Here is a 21,023-nt window from a genome sequence, read left to right as displayed (position 1 = left end):
CGCAGACCTCGGGACCCGCAAACAGGAAGACGACCCGCAGGTTTGGCTCTTTAACCCCAAGCTCAGCCCCGGACGGCGCTGCTCCCGGCGGGGAGGAGCCGCTGGGCGCTCCCCGGCCCGGCCCAGCCGCGGCCCCACACGGCGGGCGGGCCCCGCTCCGGCCCCTCCTCAGGTGCGGCCCCGCCCGGGCCCGGAAGCGCCGGGCGGCGGAGCGGGGGCGATGGCGGGCGCGGGGCCGCCGCTGCTGTTCCTCCTGCCGCTCCTGCTGCCCCGGCCGCCCGCCGCCGCGGCCCTGCGGCTGCTGCTGGACGCCGAGCCGCCCTTCACCTGCTCGCAGCCGGTAAGCGGCGCCGGGAGCGCCGGGCCCGGGCGGTGGGACGGGGAGCGGGGCCCGGGCGGTGCCGCCGTCCCCGGGAGCCCCGCACACCTGGCGGGGTTGCCCCGGCCGCGCTGGAAGCGCCCGCAGCCCCCGAGCAGGACGTGAGTCGGTGCTAAGAGCTGACGTTGCCCAATGTCCTAAAAGTTTTAACCGGTTCCTTGCAGGTTAGAGGGGGGTTTTTAGGAGTGCGCGGGGAAAGCGTTATATGTGCCTGAGGTTTTTGAACAGGCGGGTTTTGGTTGGTTTTCTGCCTGGGAAACCGGCCAGACGGGAGCTGCCGGTGCTGTGGCGCTGTAAAAAGTGAACCAAGCAACCTGAGTGAACTTTGAGTGTGAACTCTCTCTCTGGTGATTTTTGAGGATTTTTTTAATTTGTTTTGCTTTTTTTTTTTTTTTGGGTGGTGTTTTTTTTTTTTGAAGGAGTGTGTAGGAGGGGGAAGAGATCTGCTTTTGCTTTTTAATTCTGTTAACAATAGCAGTGAGACAGGAAAATGGGCAGTTGTCGTCTAAGCTGGGCAGCTTTATTTGCCATGGTGCTCTTTCAGCAGTCTGAAAAAGGCAGATAGTCAGGTACAGCTATAGACAAGTGTAAAACAAAATGTGTCCTTTGGGGTGAAAGCTTCTATGATCTTTTCCTGTACACATTTCCTGTCTTTTTACTAGTCTGACACTTCTCCTAATGTTTGACTATATCCTAACCCATGTTTTACCAGACCTCTGCTGCCTCCTCTCCTGTTTAAAGAGACCCCAAGAAAACAGACCAGTTCTGCAATTTTACTTTAGGCTGGACATTGCAGAGTTACAAAACGTAAACTTTGGCAAAGGGAAAATTACAGTGTTGCTTAGACATCTCACATAACCATGATATCCCAAACCCTGTTAGTCACAGAAATTGACAGTCATATATTAAAGTTAGTCTCTGCGAGTCCTTGGATGGTTGGGCTCTGACTGACTTTGTCTTGCTGTCTGTCCCTCGTGTTTTAGGAAATGTGACCACAGTGACTTGGTGAGGGGCTCACCAGAACATCACCAACTTTCACAGAGGAGCCGTGCTGCCCTGTGCTCTGGTGTGCACTCAGAGCATGCATGGATGCTGGGCTGCCACATGCTGTGTGAAAGGGCCAATTTCCAAAGTGCAGATAGACTTAAGGAAGAGGAGTCAGCTTAAGCCCAGGAGCAGCCTCTTCAAGCAGTTTTGAGGCTGCTGACTCACGTAGGAAAAAGCCCCATCAACTGAATCCGTGACAGTTGCAAACAGTTCCCCCTTCCCTTTCTGTGGGTTGTGCTGTTTTCAGAGGCTGATTTGGTAACCTCCCAACGTGTGGCTGTGGTGTGGTTCAACAGCAGAGCTGCAGCTGAGCAGGGTTGGACCCTGTTCCTTTGTCCAACCCACCGTGCTCAGGCTGCTGTTGCTGAGCTCTGGAGCAGCTCAGGCTGAGCCATGGCAGCTTCCTCAGCAAAGCCCTGTGTGGCAGAGGCTGCCTGGGAGCTGAAGTGGTGGAGGGAAAGTGTCACAGCCATATCTACAGACACCTGAAAGGAAGACTAAATGCTTGTTAACAGCTCATCTTATTAAAATTCCAGAAAATGCACTTGATGGGCTTTATTCACCACAGCTGTAGGGCTGAATAGCACAGCTGCAAATCCAACTCTTACCAGTAACCACTGTCATCTGCAGAGGCTTTTTTCCTATGTGCAGGGGGAAAAACATGCCACAGCTGAAATACCCATCTGTTTTTTCACCATCAAGTGTTAAATCACTGTGTGCAGTTGTGCTGTAGCTGTTTTGGGATGTGGCATGCCTGGGGGAATGCAGTGGTTATAACCCTGCTGTCTTTGGGGGACTGGATAGCTGCAGTGTGGTCTCTGAAATTTATCTTGCCAGCTTGCTTCTCTGGAAGTCTCTGGAGAGGAACTGATGTAACATTTCTCATGAAGATGAGCCATGGTGGTTCATCTTGCTTTTCCCTGGTCTCCTTTGCAAATGTGTTCATTTGGCCCTTGCTGTTCACTGACTTCTGTCCTTCCCCTCTGTGGCATCTTTCTGCAGTGTGGGATGTTAACAATAACCCATGATCACACCGAGTGCTGTTAAAATATTTCTGCACTCCTTGGCATGAAAAAGGATTCATGATCAAAACTATTGAATTTCAGCATGAAAAGGGTTACTGATCAAAACTATGAAAATACTATAAAGATAACGTCAGAACTGATTGTTATGAAGAAATTTTAACTTTTGAATTTGGATTTGATTTTGCTGAGAATTTATATGAGGGCAAGATAAAAAGTTAGAAACTGTAGAGAAAAACGCTTAAAAAATGAAAACAATTTTGTAAAAGATGCTGGTTTCCTACAAGCCTTAAACAAATCATCCTTCAGCATTTATTCCTGTAATGTGTTCATGTGTTGATCTCTGCTGCTTTTTGCTAAGGGGTTAGAAAAGGGAATCTGCAGTAAACTTCAAATCATCCAATCCTCAGAAGATCCATAGAATGGTTCAAAGGTTGGAAAGCTGGAGCCCTTCCCATTCATCAGCTGCTCCTTAAAGGAAAACTGGACACTTGCCTGGCTCACAGTGGTTTCTTTCTAGCTACCACAGCATCCTGCTGGGAAATCTTTGCCTCCCATTATTCTAATTGAATTGTTATGGGATGGTGCTGTTAGTCAGTTTCCCAGGTTTATTTCATTCAGATTCTTATTCTCCGCAGCATATGGTCTGTTCTTTTTTATGTCAAAAGCAAAACAAAAATCATTTTAAAAGAGTGAAACAGTTGCTTACCTTTTTGTGACAATACAGGAAGAGTTGAGTGTGCCTGTCCTGCTGAGAATAGTTTCAGCATCACCTCAGAAATCATCTGCTTCCCATATTAATTCCTCCCATGTCTGTTTGCTTGTCAGGCCTGGTTTAAGCTCAGTTGGCAAGCAAGCCCCACACAGCCACTCGCTCAGAAAAGAATCAGAAAGGTGAAAGTGAGAAAAAGTGTGTGTTGAGATAAAGACCATTGAATAAACAAAGCAAAAGCGAGGCATACAAGCAGAGGAAACCAAGGAGTTGTTTTTCACCGCTTCCCCTGGCCAGGCAGGTGTTCAGCTGCCTCCAGGACAGCAGGGATCCATCACACATAACAAAGACAGACACCATCACTCTGAACATCCCCCTTTTCATGTTCCCGCAGCTTTATGTGCTGAGTTTGATGCCTTACAGTGTCCCTGTGGGTAGCTGGGGTCAGCAATCCCAGCTGTGTCCACTCCTGGTTCCTGCATCCCAGCCTTCTGGTGGCAGGGGGATGCTAGGGAAGCACAAATGGCCTGTGCAAGCCCTGCTCAGCAAGAACAAAAACTTCTCTGTAATCAACGCTGTTTCCAGCCCAAATCCAAAAGACTGCCCCATACCAGTTACTGGGAAGGAAATTAACTCTATTCCAGCCAAAACCAGCACACTCACGTAGGGAAACTGGGTTAAACATTTGTACTGTCCAGAGCTTTGTTAATGTGCTCTGGATGAGCCAATGCATTAAGTAAGGTTTTGTGTTGGTTGGACCTTTACAAGGAAAAACCAACAAGTAGTTCCTCAGGTGCTGAGGAGGGAACTGGTGCAAATCTGACAGTGGTTAATTTACTGTGCTGCAAACCAAACTGGTCTTTTGCTCTGATTGCTTCCTGGCTTTTGAATGTCATTGTTTGGAGTTACACTTTTTGGTGTAAAGGTGTGCCCTCAGCTGTGCCCAGACCTGTTCACCTGGGTGCTCTGCAAAAAGGAGATGGGGTTTTTCATGGCAAATGCTTTCTAGGACTTGCCTTTCCTTGACCTTCTGATACCTCTGCCTGCAGTGTGGCTTTATCTTTGCTTATCTTTGCTTCCTTATGCCAATAGTGAGGACGTCCTGTGTGGATGAGCTGTTCTTAGAAGCATTTCAGCTCTTGGGTCATCCCTTTGGGGACTGGAAAGGGAAGGGACCAAGAAGTTAATTGGTGCCTTGTGGTGGGAGAATCCTTCCCCTCTTCTTGTGCAAACCTGCTAAAAGCTTGACTGACTGATGGCAGCTTAAAACACTTCAGTATAGTCAGCTGCACATAAAAAAAGTTGCTGGCATGGCAGGTAAACAGGTAGGAAAAACACATGTGTAGGTAGTGCCTTGAAAACTACAAGGTGATAAAATACTGTTGGTGATAAAATACCAGATAAAATACTGTTGTTTTTCCCCATAGAAACCCGGTGTTGAAAAGATAAGAAAGGCTTTAATTACCAAGTGTCAATTCTGAATCCTTATCGACAGACAGATGGCTCCTCATTGAGCTCTGGAGTTTTAATAAATGTCAGAAAGGGCACAACAGCCTCATCAAAGCTGGGAACATCCTTGTGAGTGCTTCACCTGGGATAACAGACCTGGAGGAAGAGAGGATCCCTTTGTACACTGTGCTGGACCAATGTTCATATTGATCATTAAACAAAAAAGGGGAAATGCAGCATTTCCTCACTTGTGCTGTCAGCTATGACGCAGAGCCCCAGCACTCAAATGAAAGCAGATGTTGCTGCTCTTCAGGCTAATAATGCCTTATACTTTTAGTAAGGCTTTGTTGTGATGCCATGTACAATAACTACTGATGACTGCAACAGAAAAAGGACAAAATGACTGAATATTAAGTGATAGGCTTTAACAGAAATCATTACATTAGAAAAAATCCCTTTGGTTAGTTGCCAGTTATTTTTGTTTCCTCTTGAGGGCTCATCCCAGAGCAGGCACTCACTCTTTGCCCTCAGTGGAAAGCACCGTAGCAGTTGCTGTGAAGAAAATTAACTCCATCTCAGATAAAACCTTTTCACATAAGGGGCTTTGTCAGGCCATGTAATTTACCTTTAAAAGTCTGATAAAGGGTCTGAAGTGTTAGGACTAATTTATTTTCATAGCTTAATCCATTCTTCCATACAGGTATTCACAATTTTTATTTTTCTCTTTTTCAGTGATTTAGTTAGCCAGTTTGGGTTTTGTTTCATCAGCATTTGCTTCTTTGCTTTTCATTCCTTTTTCTTTCTTTTTTTTTTTTTCCATTAGTGAAGGATTTAGGTTGCAGGTGCTGCTTTTAAGTGTACCTCTATCTTGGATGCATTGTGGTGCAGTGGTTAGAGTGTGGATATGTTTCTTGTGAAGGGTGCCTGAAGGCTGGATTTATACCTGTGTGTATTGTTGTGACTTGTGTAGCAAAAGCCTGGAAGAGATTTTCAGGTTTTATTCCTTATATAAGCATGAGGAGCTTAATGCCAAATCTTCCTGCTTTCCGTCCAAGGAACAGATACATGAGCTGAAATGTGAGCATTGATCTCTGAGGTATTTTCATTTCCCAAGAGGCACAGCTGGCTTGTTCAAGCATCCTTCCCCAAAAATGCAGATATACCTTTGGACACTAAACCCCAAATACACTTGCAGTTGACTTCAGAAAGTTGTAGAGAATTTAAAAACCCAACTGCCCTCCCTGCTCCACTGAAATGAACTATATGGTGGCAGTGGTTGACAATAATATCCAGCTTTATTTGTCATGGCATGGGAGATGAGTGATAATTCTGATGAATTTTTCTTTCCTGAACACAGCAGTGTTTGGTCATAGGTTGGACTGGATGATCTCAGAGATGTCACATAAATTGTGCCCAGGTTTCATGCCCTGTGTCTTTGGTTTTTTGATTAACAGCTCAGTCCAGTGTTTCCATCATGGTTAATTCTTCCAATTTGTGTGCGTCACTGAAGTGTTTTTTCCTGCCCCTCTCCCAGCACTGAGCAGAAGCAAGTTGCTGTTAATTTTATTCTGAGAGTAATATTCTTGTTTCTTTCCCCCACAGGATTTAAACTGTCTCGTAAGAAATAGTAAGTAATTTTTTTCTTTGTTGCAGTTTTCTCATCAGATCATGCTTTTTTTATTTTCTATTTTTTTTTCTTTTCTTTTTTTAACTGGGTTCATACAGCATGTTTTTCCTGCTAGAACCAGAGAGTTGTAAAGAGAAACACTGCTATCATGGCTTGTTTTGGGAGTTTCCAGTTTGATCCATTATAAGCTCCAACTAGAAGAGGAATGGAAACTTTTGTCTTTTTTGGGACAGAATTTGGGGGTAGGCAGTGGCATGAGTAAAACCCAACCCAACTTGTTTAGTTTCTATTTAAAGCTGGGATCATCCATTTTTAAAGAAATGGGAATTTAAGGACAAGTTTGCCAGTAAGTGTTCATTGCAAGCCATTATGATACTTGATGAAAAATTAGTGTATGAACTAGAATTTAAAAAGGGGCATAGAGGGGGTGCAGTTGAGAGCAGTTAATGTAAATTATTGGGTGTAAGAGATAAGTCTTAGCAATGGCATGCATCTGAAAGACCTTGATATAATTATGGGTAACGTTATGAAAAATGTTCTTAAAAAAATGGAAAATCTTCTGAAATTATCCATTTGGAACCTGGAGGCAGCTGGGCAGCTCTGCAGAGCTCCTTGGCTTTTCCGTGCAGCCCTTGTTCTAAGCAAGCTCATTCCTGCCTCAGTGCCCAGCCCTGTGTCATACTGACACGAGTATTTTTGTAGCCATGAGTATTTTTTGCAGTATTTTTGTTTGGCTTGCCAGATCAGGGAGAGGACCATGCTGAAGTTAACCAGATTTAAAACTTCTTTGGCAGGAGGGGGTTTGGGTGGGATCAGGTTGGCTGATATTTCCCACTGGCACAGAGCCACTGGAATACAGCTTGACAACACAGCCAAGCCAAAATGCAGCACCACCATTCAAATGCTGTCCAAGTTAAATATTTGGTTTAAATTATCTTTTATGGCTTTTTTATGTTTTTCTGCTCTAGGGGAATTTTTTTTTTCAGTTTTTAGTACACTCTTTGCTGAAAGGTACTTTATTCTTGTCAGACTTTTTGTAGATATTTTTTGTAAAATAAGCATTGGAGCATAGTCTAATTACTCCTAAGCCTAAAGCCATACTCTTTGACTGAAGGGATAGTGCCCACTTTCCACTGCTACCACCACATATCCATCAAAATAGACCCAAAATGTACTTTAGAGGGGCCTGACTGTGCTATTTTTAACATGCTCTGAGAAGTCAAATGTGTTACAAAAGCCTAAGTAGATCATGTCTGTCTGATGCCTGTCATACCTGATTCCACTTTCTGATGACTTTACAGGACCAGTTCTCCCTAACACTCTGTTGACAAGCATAGTTTATTTTTCTGTCCAGGGAGCTCATTAATTTAGGCAAGGCATAACAGGCAGTTGTTGGAAGCTGAATTCAGATGTGTATTCAAATTTGAGGAAAAGCAGTTTGGTAATTAACCAAGGTAATTAACTATGGGAGGGTAATGAACTATTGAAACCATTTCCCTGGGTATCTGACAGATTTCTTATCCCTGCAAGGCTGGAAATTAGCACTAACATAGGTCTGTTTCAGCAGAAGGTTAAAGGAGATACTGAGCAAACTTACTTGACCTGTTTAGCCTGACTACACTGATTGTGACAAGTGCTAACAGATTTTAAGGAAAAGAGGAAGTTACTAGAATAAGCTCAGATTATTACAGACAATTTACAGAGTACTTCCATACAGAAAACTGCCTTTTTGAGCTGGAAGCACCCAGCTTTCCCCTGAGAATAAAGCTGCCCCAAAGAGCAGATCAGAATTGCAATGAAGCAGAGCTTCCTCAGCCCCCAGTCTAAATGTGGGTGTCATTTGCTGGACAGGCACCTGCATGGAGCCGAGCTGGCTGAAGGTCACTGCCTGGACTCCCTCTGCTCCCAGCAGTCTCCACGTTTCTTCTGATGTTTTCCGTAAGGAGGATGGAAAACTGGTCCCTGTGCTTCAGATAGAGTGGAAAGTGGCCACGGATGGTAAGTGGTGGTTGTTTAATTTGAGCATGGAGCAGAGGGAAAAGGTGTGATCTGGTAAGGATAGATATCAGTGTCTCTGGGTCTGGGTTGAAGGCACTTGAGATGGTAGTTCATGTTCAGATTCAGGTATTTATTATTTCTTATCAGTAAAATAGTCTCATTACTCTGAGTTTGGCAGCTTTTCATTAGCAAGGCACAAAATGGCTAAGTATGTCTTGTTACAAGGTCTTTTAAGACTAAACTATCCAATTAAGAAAGGACACCTAGATTATTTTCCCTTTTAACCCAGTAACTGATCGCTGGAAGCCCGCAAATGAGGACTTTTCTGCCCAATTACAAAATGCCACCCAAACCCATGAAGAAGAAGGAAAAGAAGAGCAATCTGCCTCCACCCTAAAACCACCCTCTTCCTTCATATTTACTTCTATATTCTAAAATCCCAAACTCTTAAGTTTTCCACCCTGTGATATCACACACTTCTAGCCAACTGCACACCCGTAATCCCAGTACTATCAATCAATTTTGGAAGCCTTCTTCACAGCCTCAGGTCAAATGTGGTGTTCTCTTGTGGGTCTGTGCCTTTAAGCACAGAAAGTTTAAAATTCTCAGCATCTAGGGTTCCACCAGATAGAGAGGAGAATTATGACTTCAAGTCATGAAAGCAGATCTTTGAAATTTGAGAGGTTGGCTGCTTAATTTTGTTTTGTAATCTCGTCTTTGTGTGCCTTGGTAAAGCAATAATTGTCTCACTGTTGGAGTAAATGACTACCAATAAGTCACATTTTCTCACTCCCCAAATATCTTTGATTGTTTGTCTGTAAATGATGCTTCCCTTGCATACTCTTGTCCAAGGTTTTGCACTGCTTTGAGACAGAATTAAACACATTCATGTCTTCCTTCTGCAGGGGCTGTGTCTGAGGGTTGTAGAGTTATGGTGTGTAGCTGTGGTAGTGTAGCAGCAGGTGTGGCTCAGGTAACCCAGTCACTGAACTCACCTGTGCCTGTCAGCTCTCTCCCTGGGACTGTGTGTACCAAAACAAAGGCATGTTTATTTTGGCACCCAAGCTGCACCAGGCAGCTTTGAGAGAGCTCAGCACAATGCCACATCTGTGGAGCTGCCAGGGTGGTGGAGAATGCAGTCACCTTCTCCTCTGCTCCTTTGTTTGCACAGATGTAGCTTTGCCTTGCAGGACAGCCTTTGGGCTGGGAGTGCTGTTAGTCAACCCTGCATGCTCACTCTTCTGTATCTTTATGTTGGGATCCTCAAAGCACTTAGACTGTGGCAAGGCTAGACACCGTGGTGCTCTCTGTGGGGGCTGCAGCCCCTCCATGTGCAGGGGAGAGGGACAGATGAGCACCTTTGTCCCTGTGTCCCTGCAGCCAGCATCCGCTGTCTGGAAGGGGCCGAGCTCGCCGTCATGCAGGTGAACAGCAATCAGCAGATCTGTGCCCAGTTTGACTTCCAGAACAACCTGCCCCTTCAGGTCCGTCCAGATGGAGGCCGGGTGAGTGCACAGGGCTCCAAATTACGTTTTCTAGTCCGTGGAATTGTTTCTGCTTTCACTGTTTCATGGCAAGGGTATTGATTAAAAAGTGCAGGCTGCTTGGAGTCTGTGTTGGACTGGATCTGCTGTCGTTTCCCATTTCTCTTTCACTCTGCCCATCCTTCAGGTTTTAAGAATTGCTGCTTTTAGCTGCCTGGCACGTGTGATCACTCGGGAGGTTGCTTAAAGCAAATAATTGTAGGGGTTCTTGCATTCTGCTAGAGAGCATGACATTGCATAGCTTTTAAACTCAACTCTTAACTATTGCTTCCACTTCTTTCTTGTACTCTCTTCTTGTGGAGGAAAGCACCAACCTTGGGAGTGGTCCTTCAGCTTACACTCCTTCTAGGAAACTCATCAGAAAAGTGCTGAGCATCCACAGCAGTAAGGAATATAAACAATAAGGAATTCATTCCTTAACCACACAGAATTTGGCCATAGTTGGCTTACCACTTACCAAATACCAGAGTGCCTCTCCCAGAATTTGCACAGCATTGCTGATGCAGAAAACAGTACAGATTTAAAAATATATGTATATGGAATGGCCAGGTACAGAACTACATATGTATAAATGCAATTCTAAATGCTTAGCACTTGCAAAGTCCTACAAAATTCATACTAGGCTGAAATTTCCATCTTGAAACTGTATTTTATTCTAGTCTCCTTTCAGTTCAGAGTGTAGTTTGATGGAAGTTCCACACAATGGTTTGGCATAAAACTGTTGTATCAGCTCAAAGATCCCAAGAAAAAACTATTTCTAAACAGAAGAATTGAGACAGATAAAGAGACAGGTATATTAAATACACTTGAGTTCCAATTTTTCATAGTCAAGCTTCAGTTAAAGGGTTACATGGGGTGAGGGAACACAGTGGAACAGGGCCAAGTCAGGTGTTAATTTCAGTGCTGAAAGAACAACATTGTCCTTTAAAGTCCTTGTGGATGTGTTTTGTTTTCAGTGGAATTTCACTTTTGACCGTTTTGAAGTAGAACCTGGCCAGACTTACCAAGTGACTGTGTATCACCTGCCCAAACTGGGTGTGAATGGAGACTACAATTGCAAGTCCACGTCCCTCACAATGCCTGGTAAGAGGTGATTTAATTCACTTAGGCCTTGAGTTTAGGAATGTGGTGGTTTGTGGACCTGTGGCAGGAATGTGGGGCTTTGTGGACCTGACATCACTGCTGCTTTTTACTTAATTTAAAATCTTTTGGAGCTGCCTCTCTGCTTGTGGCAGCTGAAATTACAGGCCAGAATTTCCCAATCAGAAGTTTGGCTTCTAGTACTAAATCTTAGACATGTGAAGTTCAATTTCAAAGGCACAGTTAGGAATAATTTACCAAGAAACTTGGTAGTGCTGGGTGCCTGACCTTTTCTTGTAGATGTGAAAATTTTCCTATCACTAAAAGAATTTTTACTGTGTTCCCCAAGGATGCTGAGCATCTGCAGTCCCTCTGGCTTCACTGACTGCTTCATAAATATTTGGTGCTTGATACAGATCTTGAAAACTGGTTCTTAACTTTTTTTTTAACTTGCTTATAGTTGTCAAGCTGACTTTGTAGTTATAAAATGGCAAAGTGTGGAGTGTGTCAGCCAGTGTAAGCTGGAAAAGAGGAGGGAGCACTTCATTTTCAGCCCTCTTACCCTTTCTTCTCCCTGTTCACACTCAGAACTTCCTGGCTTTTATCCTCTACTGTTCTTCAGAAACCTAATGTGTGGTGTTAAGCTCAGCAGCTGCAGAGAGCTTTGCTGGTTAAAGCTTACACATGAATTACAGAGACACTGTAAATTCATAAACTTTGTAAAGTTTAAATTGGTAACTTTGAAAGTTGGAAATTTGAGATATGAAATGTTTTATCTCAGCTGTCTAAGCAGGGAGTTGTTACTTTTCCTTTGTCCAAACCCTGGAGGAGAGACATAATTTAAGGCTGAGAGTTGTAAATCCCACATTGCTAAATGTTGAATATGTAACTCCGGATTTAACTCTGAAGGAATTCCCAAAAAGCAGGGCCAATCTGCTAAATAAAGGGAATTAGAAATGTGGAAGAGTGTTTTAGGATTAAGAAAGATTCCAACCTCCTGATTTTCTGTGTCAGAATGCCTGTGGAGGAATCTGTTGCTGAGGTGTGATTACAAGGTGTGGGGGTGAATATGAAGTTTTAATTCCATTATTGTGACCCTTTCTGCACCAGTGTTACATTATTGCTGTACTATTAAGTGTGGTATTTTTTTAGTCTCCTTCATTTTCTCTCTTCTGAGAAGAAAAAGAACTAAACACACCATGACATCAGTGTGGGGACTGGTTTATATGCTGGAAACCAGTACTGTTCTTCTACAGAATTTTGCCACTGCTTTAGAACAAAGGTGTCTGTTTGTTTAGGAGAGCTTGGTTAGGTCTCTGACTTCAGATAAAAAAATGTGGTTTTTTCCTAAATGGAAGTTCAGTGTTTCTGACTAGCTACTGATGGTCTTTCTTGCAGACTGCAGTGATTCTCTGATGAAAAGAACCATCCCATGCATAAAAACAGGTAAAAATTTTGAGTCACATAGACATGGGCACTCTGTTGGAATATTTGACAGTTGAGAAATGTGAGAATATCTGCCCTACTTCTAGGCAGCTTGTGGGAACCCAGGATCCATGGTGAAAGTCTGGATGATACCACTCTGCTGGTGAGATTCCACCCATGGATGGAGCCAGCCCGGTACCAAATCCACGTGACCAGTTACCTGAATGACAAGAGGTGTAAAATGATCACACAGGATTTCACTGAGGTTGGTCCCTTGCCAAGTCATACCTGCTCTGGAGATTTAGGCAAACATCTTAAATGCTTGCTAAATCAGGATGTTGTATTTTACACCAGGATGTTTGAACAACAATTTTCAAGGGATTATTTTTTTTAATTGTCTTTGGAAAGAGGAATTTGGTGGATAAAAGATCAAAAAAGAGGTTTTATAATGCATGAAGCAGCCTATAAACACCTGCAAAGTCAAATTTTGTATTTGATTATCTGGGCTTTATTACCTTTTTCAAGCCAGTGCCTGGGGTGCTAAGACTAAGCAAATTAACCAGTTTGAGATGCAAAGTTTCAATAAATCATTGAAGTATTTTATCAAAGATGATCACAGGAAGGTGTTAATTAATTTTTTTATATAAAGAGTGACTGATTTACTAACAGATGCTTCATTCAAGCTGAGAATCAGTTTCTGTAGGTCTTGCAGTCTGTGTTGCTGAGAAGCTCAAAGTGTCCAGACTGTGTTCCAATATAAAAAATGTTTCCCATCAGGCATTTGAGGGAGGAGAAATACTGAATATTTGGAATCACTCTCCACCCTTCCTTGTGTGAGGGCAGATATGTTGGCATTCAGTTTGTTTAATCTTTCTATTCCTTAACACTTAAAACCCTTAGTACTGCATGCACTGGTATGTTTAAGCTATTACTGACACGGATGGGACGGCTGAGTGAGTATTTCCCTGGGGGAAGGGAATACACCTCATTTTGGAGTTTGTATCTGCTAATCTCTGTGAAGAGTTAGGTTATCATTATATTGATTGTGTACAGCAGGTAGCAAGGGCAACTTACTTGCCTGTTCTAGTGTCAGAAGTAGTGTTGGCAGCTGCTTTTAATTAAACAAGGAATCTTGTTAATGTTTACACATTACAAAGCTGAAGACATCTACATTGTTAAGAACCTTAAGTTTAACTCCTTTGAACTTGTATGAGGTGCATCCCTAATTACTTCCTGTTACCTGTGCAGTCTTGGCCTGCTGTATTAATTGCATTACCACGTCTGTCACACAGGAGATGTGGCCAGATCCTTTACCCATCCTGGTCTCTGTGGGCTTCTTGTTCAAAAGGAAAAAAATAGCTTCTGCTTCTTTAGACCACTCCATTTTTTCACATCAGCTTTTTCTTCTTTTTTCCTACTTTCATTCAGTTTTCTTCCCTTATAACTTGCATCTGATTTCTGCAGGAGGGACTACAGCAGCAAGTGAATGTCACAATCAAAATAGAGAAGAACATAAAAGCTTGCTGCAGATACAAAGTACAGGTGGGATCACACTGTTGTCCTGTGTCCTTCCTTCACAGTCAAGGCAGTGAACACCCTAGGAATGTCAGGGTTTTGGTTTTTTTTCAGTGTTTTGTTCTGAGATTGGCTAATCTGTAATTACCTGATTCAGGGGAATATTATGGCTGAAAGAGTTTTTGTATAGGTATTCTCCCTAGTCAGTGGCTTTTTCTTAGTGGCTGCCAAGTCAGAGATTATGGGAGTGAGAATGGCAAATGTGCAACCTCAGGAGCTCACAGCCTTTGTCATGTATGGTATAAGAATTCTTGATTAATCTTGTTTTCTGAAGGGAAATGGGAACTCTGTGTCTCTGTCCTAAAATACAAGGAACATTGAGGCAGGGAGAAAGTAAATCAGGGAACAAAATTTCTTTTAATAATAACTTCTGTTTTCTGGATTCTTTTCAATTGCAGATTCAGCCATTCTTTGCAAACTGTGGCACAGACTGTCTGAGACACGCTGCTTTCATCCCATGTGATCCAGTTCCAAGTGAGAACCACTTCTCTGTAAATTAGATCCCCATTGTTTTACAGCTAAGAACTGACTTTTTAACATAACTCTTGTCTTTTGCAGGTACAGAGCCATCGGGTAAGAAGTTCTTCCAATGCCCTGAAACTTTTTTTGCTGCTCTTCTCCTGTTGTGTAGAATGAGAAATGATCCTCCCTGTGAATGACCCAATGGGCAGGAAATGTCCCTGTTGGAAATTTTATGTTATTTGCAAATAGTGGACATACAGTTCATACACAGGTGGTGTATGAACTGTACCAACCATTTTGGGAACCCACCAAAGCTCCGTTTTATGTTATTTGCAAATAGTGGACAGCCCACAGGTGGTGTATGAACTGTACCAACCATTTTGGGAACCCACCAAAGCTCCCACTGGAATCTCAGAGGATGTGAAGATCAGCACTTGGCAACCACTTGGTAACAAAACAGCAAACCAACAGAGAGCAAGGAGACCCCAGAGCCTAATAATGCTCTTGGTCTGGAACATCATGTGACAGATGGAGAGTTTAGGTCATAAGGGTTAATTACTCAAGGACTTCTTTGTTCAGGGTCCCTCTTTTGAGCCACCAAGCTTACCCAGCCAGGTATCACAATCAATATGTGCAATAAATCTCTCTGATGGAGATGAGAGCCTGGTGTCTAAAATTCCTTTTAACAGTCCCCTTGTAACACTGAGTTCAGAATTAATTGTGCTAAGAATGACTTCACCATGATTTAATGAGGCAAGTATTTGTATGCAGTGTGAACCTTAAAGAGCAATTTTTTTTGATAGACACTTCACTTGCATAGAATTCTTTGAGAAGCAGTTTTGACAAGAAGAGTCTTAATATAAAATACTTTCTGTCACTTTGCTCAGTGTTAAAAAATTTGCATAATATAAAGCAGCTTTTGGAGAGAATAGCATGCATATATTCATTTTTATGAATGTCAAGATAACTTGTGCATAATGATTTGACATCTCTTTTTTTGGCTGCAACACCTGTAAGGATCTTTTGCCCAAGACTGAAAAAAAAAATTAAAAAAGGAAAAACACCTGTAAACTGAAATTCATGACCCAAAATAGTGATATTTAATTTTTTTTAAGCTAGATTACATGAGCAGGCAGGACATGGGCAGCAAGCCTGTCAAAGCTGGGTAAACATTGCTATTTAGAGGAAGGTTCTTGATCTGTGCTTGCAGTGTGCTGCACATATGGTTCCTTGTGTGGAGCAAGTTTATGGTGCAAGCACCACCATGCAAGCAGGAATTGGTTTGGAGAAGTGCCTCTGGATTCTAAGGGGGAAGTACTGTTCTGCTCAGCAAAGCCAGGGTCCTGCTCCCTTGGCTTCTGCTGCTCAAGGACCTTCTGCTTTGGTGTCTGAGGAGTGGTTTTGTTTTGCAGATGACATGATGATATGGCTCTACTGGTGTATCACTGGGATCTCTGTGTTGCTGGTGGGGTCAGTCATAACAGCTGTGCTGTGTATGACTAAAAGACGAGCAGGTGAGACTCATACCAGCCAGGAAGAAAAAAATCCAATGCTAAAGAATATTTTTTTCTCCTTTTGTACCTATTCCTATTGTGGTTTAGTTCCTTGCTGTTCTGATGCCTTGCTACTGAGATAATGCCTATGAAAACAGCTTGTGTTTTACATTTTAGGACTTGCACTGTCCTTATACCATCCACTAAATAAGTAAAGCCTTCCAGAGATTATCCTCTCTGATGCTCCATGTTCATAGCACTGCAGTGTTCATGAGGGAAAAGAGGAATTTCATATTTCAGCCCTTTGTTTCCTGCAGATTGCTGCAGATTTTTGCAGTTATTTTTCCCCTGCATTGCATAAGAGTGTTGCAGAACAGGAGCTTCCTGTTTGTCCACACTGTAGTCTTCCCCCTGTTCCCCAAAGTCTCTGCAAAATTAATTTTATACTATTGTGAGATTAGATAAGGTTTTTCAATTGAAGTGGAAGGAAAAAAAAAACAGAAGAGAGACTGACATCAAGCAATCTTGGAAAATTGGGTATTTAAGGGCCAACTCCTAGTTTTCTGTGCTGCAGCCATGAGGCAGTTATCTTAGGGAAGCTGTGTAACTCACTGCTTGTTTTGTTTTCTTTTTACATGAGAGGAAGAGTTGGTAACCTTTTGGAAAATTTCTTAACATCAAATTTGTCTATAAGATGCAGCTAGGGACATTTTAGTCATCTCTTCAGAGAAGCTTCTTAAGAAAAATACATATTTAAAAAGCCTCAGGAGGTGACCTAAAAGAGGTCACAGGACAGTTGGGGGTTCTGTACTTGAGACTGCCAGGATTTGGGGAAGATGCTGAAAGTACATTTTGAGTGCACTGTCTCCTCTCAAAGGAAAAATATATCAAGAACTGGCTGTAGAGGAGTCTTTATTCATTCAGTATAGTTTTTTATTAGGTTTCTCCCTCCTTACAGCTTTATCTCCCTACAGTTAAAGATATTATTTTTAACCTAATCTGTGGAAGGTGGTGTGATTTTAAGCATTTAATCTTGCTTCCTGCTTTCAGAAGTGACAGTGACTATCTCTCTTGCAGGGCGCCGGCGAGGGAAATGCAACCACGACAATGTGCAAGCTGGTAAGATGCCTCTGGCTTTTGTCAAGCACCTGTCATGCAGGTCTAACACAGTTGCCCAGAAGGGGCTTTTGTAGGCTCTAACTACTCTATAGATGCTTCTTGGAACCAAAAGTAGCCTTAGGATCTTCCTGTTTAGCTAAAAGAAGCTTTGTCTATGGAGTTTGAAATGCTGTATTTGTGGGGAGACTTTTGAGCCAGCCAAGGATGTACTAGCAGAAGAAACTTTGGTAATCATCTAGGCCATAACAATAGCAGATTGGTTTAGGATGGATGCACTGAGCTCTCCACCAGAAAATACAGCAATATTTGCAAACCTAGAGACTTTTGAGCCAGCCAAGGATGTACAAGCAGAAGAAGCTTTGGTAATCATCTAGGCCATAACAAATAGCAGATTGGTTTGGGATGGATGCACTGAGCTCTCCACCAGAAAATACAGCAATATTTGCAAACCTCTTGAAGCTGCAGCAGTGTTTTTGTGAGGTGAAAGTTGATGAATCATCTGGGCATTATCATAAATCACAGCTTCACTGTGTCTGCACTTTCATATTAAATTTACAAAATGAGATGTTGTCCACGTACGTTGCCAAAATAGCATTAAAGCTTAAAAGTTTTGTTAATACCCTCCTGTGGCTGATTAGTGCTGACTCACACCTTTGCAATGTGGGGAATGTGGCTGTAATTAATATTTTTGTCTTCCATCAGCACCGTACACCGAGCTGGCCCTGCCGCCCCTGAAGCTGCGGAAGGTTTGGATTGTGTACTCTGCTGATCACCTGCTCTACGTGGACGTGGTGCTGAAGTTTGCTGAGTTCCTGATGACAGTCTGTGGCACTGCTGTGGCCTTGGATCTGCTGGAGGACCACCACATCTCGGAGCTGGGGCCCTTGCCCTGGCTCACAAAGCAGAAGAAGGAAATGGAAGAGCTGTCTTCAAAGATCATCATCTTGTGTTCCCGGGGCACCCAGGCCAAATGGCAGGCCATGCTCGGCAGTGAGCCCGTGTGTCTCAAGCAAGATCAGCAAAAGCCAGTGGGAGACCTGTTCACCCCAGCCTTGAATCTGATCCTGCCAGATTTCAAGAAGCCAGCCTGTTTTGGAATGTACATAGTTTGCTACTTCGAGGGAATAAGTAGTGAGAGAGATATACCTGATCTGTTCAATGTCACATCCAGATACCAGCTGATGGACAAGTTTGAGGATATTTATTTTCGGATTCAGGATCTGGAGAAGTTTGAGCCTGGGCGGATCCATCGAATCCAGGAAATCACAGCTGAAAATTACATCGATACCCCCAGTGGGAGGAAGTTGAAAGACGCCATAGAGAAGTTCAAGAATTGGCAGACTGAGCACCCAGACTGGTTTGAGAGTGAAACCATCTGTTTGGATAGCGATGAAGAGCTGCATTCCCTGAACAGAGAGAGCCAGGTGGATTCACTGCTGAGTGAGCCAGGTGGAATTGTGAAACACCAGCTGCACCTACGTGAGCCTGACCCCGGCTGCTGTTACACCATCGACCTCCACGTGCACGAAGGTGAAAGTACAGGCTGCCAGCTGCAGCCTCAGCTTAATCCATGTGGGCATCCAAATTCCCAGACTGTGGTCCTTCCTATGGATGTTCCTCCAGTTCAGGTAGTGGAGCCAGTCTCTTCCGTGGAAGACAGAAATATACTCAGTCACCATGTGCTGAGCAATGAGGACTGTATGGAAGCAGTTCCTCTTCTGGAGACCAGCTTTCCAATGAGGAATAACGTCATCCTCCACGATGGCTCTGAAGCTTCAGTAGCTGACCAGAGTCCTGCAAACTTGTCAGATGACCTGAGTGATCATCTGAACGGACTCGTGTACCCCCTTTATCAGCAGGGTGTCATTCCTTCAGAGCCATGTCTCTGCCAGGGGGAGGCTGACACGCAGCACCAGCTGGTCTTTGATGAGCACTGCGAAGACCAGAGACAGTCAGTGCAGTCAGACCAGGGCTACATCTCCAGGTGCTCCCCTCTGCCTCCTGAGGACCTTCTGGAGGAGGAGGAGGAAGAGGAGGAGGATCAGGAACAGCAGGGGGGCTTCCATGAGCTCTCTCCAGAGGTTTTGAGCAGTCTGAAGAGCCTCCAGAAGCAGCTGTTTTTCCAGGACATCCAGAGGTGCTCTAGCTGGAGCTACCCAGCAGAGGTGATGGACATGGACCAATCTTTGGAAGACTGTTAGGCTCTGCCTGGGACCTGCCCTGTTTGAAATGCAGGGATGGAAGGTGGTGCCATGCAGAGCAGTACTGAGACTGCATTTCCAGCACTGTCCTCATCCTTGTATTGTAAATGGCTTAGTGCTGGCACCTTCCTGTGCTGCTGGAGTGCAGCAGTGCCCAGCAGATGTGGAATGTTGCTTCCAGTCTCTGTGGAGAGAAGCCAGGAGTAGTGGCCACCCCTGTGAAAGAACAGACAGTGTTTCTGTTCCTTGGGGAAAAGCATGACACTGAATTCTCACTGATGGATGGCAGAAAAATTACTGTGGCTCATCCACTCGTGCCTTCAAAATGCCCTCCAGCTGTGCTGATTCTATTGCACTGGATAAAAGTCACAGGCATGGTTTAGAAAATAGGTTTAGATAACATGGTGATATTTGCATTGCCATTTTAATACACATTTTGAACATTTCCTTGTAAATAGTGTATTAAAGACATGTGCCTTAAATTTCAGCTAGATTAAGGCTGTCTCTACCTGGTTGATAAATGTGCCTAAAGATTTTTTTTTCCCCCACTCATCATTCACTTGCAACTGCATTTCCATGGTTATTTGGAAATCAAGTGGAATAGCTGAGAATAAGTGGGATAGATGTTTAAATTGAGAGTCTCCATAACTCTTCCTGACTCTCTACTGGGAGAGAGCAACAGCAGTGGAGGGGGAAGAGGAGACCAAGAAATGGAATTTGGGATTTTTTTACAGTTTTAAGAGATGTGGGGCTGAATACAGAATCACAGAATCAGGGGAATCTGATGTATTCTGTGACACACTGCTGCAGTGCTATTTGCTTTTGCATAGCTTAGCACCAGGAAGATGTGAACTGAAGATATAGATAGTGACACACAAGGAAATAAAGGACTATTTTGGAGGAGGAAAAAGTGTAGCCTCAGCAGATGCTGCTTTAGAGTGGAAATTATATCTGAGTTAAGGGAGGCTGAGCAAAAACAACTGTAAGATGTGTGGATTTAAGCTGAAGCACAGGTAGTTCAGGTTAACCACAGTGAAATACTGAACAGACTGAGGGAGTCATCTTCCAGGAGCAGTGATGGTGAGGCTGACGTTGACCCTGTTTCTTATCCCTGTTTCTGCAGCCCACTGGATAACAGCCTGTGAGATGTAAATACATCCAGGCCTTTCTTCTTTGTCATCTTCCCATCCATCTAAGTTTACTTGTCAAAACATCTTTTATCTCAGCTTTTTTAAAATTTAATGTCTCAGAAAAGAATCTATTCTTTGGTCTTAAAATTTATTTTGTAGTGTGTGTATTTTATAGTTTTGTGTCTAACCTGTGGGGTTTTTTTTCCTTAAATTAAAAATGAAGAATAGTTTTTTGGATATATTCACTTAAATACTTCTGTGTCCTCAATTCTGCCTTACTCCTTATGTTGAGTTATGTTAAGTTCTTAGTATTTGTTACAGAAATCTGAGGCAAAACTGAGCCAGAACTGAACTAGCTCATGAATGTCAAAATATTCCTGCAAAGCACAGTATGGAAATGAGCTGGACAGAGCTGAGGGCCTGCAGCCATGGGAAGCATCCCTCCATCCCTTCAAAAGGAGTGGTAAAGGAATTGTTTGCAATTTCCGTTTTCCATGCAGGACTCTTAGGACAGCTTAGTAACAAAGGGACAATCTCTGCAGAGATCCAGACTTAAGTCTGGGAGCCTTCCTGCTCCAACAGGAATCCAATCTAACCCAACAGGAGCTGAGCAGGAGACAACTGTGATCTCAGTGCTTCTCCAGTGAGAGCCCATTTCCCAGATTGTGTCAGTAATTGCCATCCTGATGATCCCACTTCTAAAAGTTTCTTTTATCTTACAGCAATTAACATCTAAATCTGATTTTTTTTTCCTCATGAG

At 43.4% G+C, this 21,023-nt stretch overlaps 1 protein-coding gene across 3 annotated transcripts; it reads left to right on the top strand.

The window, feature by feature from the left end:
- The first annotated feature begins 220 nt into the window (after positions 1–220).
- Positions 221–20,481, top strand: IL17RA (interleukin 17 receptor A). Of its 3 annotated transcripts, XM_039708174.1 has the most exons (13): positions 221–340; positions 6,212–6,236; positions 8,088–8,234; positions 9,615–9,739; positions 10,735–10,861; positions 12,257–12,304; positions 12,391–12,548; positions 13,748–13,825; positions 14,257–14,332; positions 14,417–14,431; positions 15,733–15,834; positions 16,891–16,932; positions 17,635–20,481. In XM_039708174.1, the coding sequence occupies exons 1-13, from the start codon at positions 221–223 to the stop codon at positions 19,131–19,133; spliced, it is 2,562 nt and encodes an 853-aa protein (XP_039564108.1). In that variant the 3' UTR covers positions 19,134–20,481. The 3 variants fall into 3 exon arrangements, with proteins under 3 accessions (XP_039564108.1, XP_039564110.1, XP_039564111.1); XM_039708176.1 differs by lacking the exon at positions 6,212–6,236 and having other exon boundaries at positions 235–340; positions 17,635–19,133; XM_039708177.1 differs by lacking the exons at positions 221–340; positions 6,212–6,236; positions 9,615–9,739 and having other exon boundaries at positions 8,111–8,234; positions 17,635–20,480.
- The last annotated feature ends 542 nt before the right edge of the window (positions 20,482–21,023 follow it).

This window comes from Passer montanus, unplaced genomic scaffold (genome assembly GCF_014805655.1).
Source record: "Passer montanus isolate IOZ18808 unplaced genomic scaffold, ASM1480565v1 scaffold20, whole genome shotgun sequence".
Taxonomy (NCBI): Eukaryota; Metazoa; Chordata; class Aves; order Passeriformes; family Passeridae; genus Passer; species Passer montanus.
Note: the sequence above shows the minus strand (reverse complement) of the source record. Positions and strands in the feature narration are given on the sequence as shown.

Coding starts and splice junctions, on each gene's coding strand:
- IL17RA (XM_039708174.1), top strand. CDS start 221: ATGGCGGGCGCGGGGCCGCCGCTGCTGTTCCTCCTGCCGCTCCTGCTG. Junction 6,237..8,087: donor AAACTGTCTCGTAAGAAATA/GTAAGTAATTTT, acceptor TTTGCTGGACAG/GCACCTGCATGGAGCCGAGC. Junction 15,835..16,890: donor TATGACTAAAAGACGAGCAG/GTGAGACTCATA, acceptor TCTCTCTTGCAG/GGCGCCGGCGAGGGAAATGC.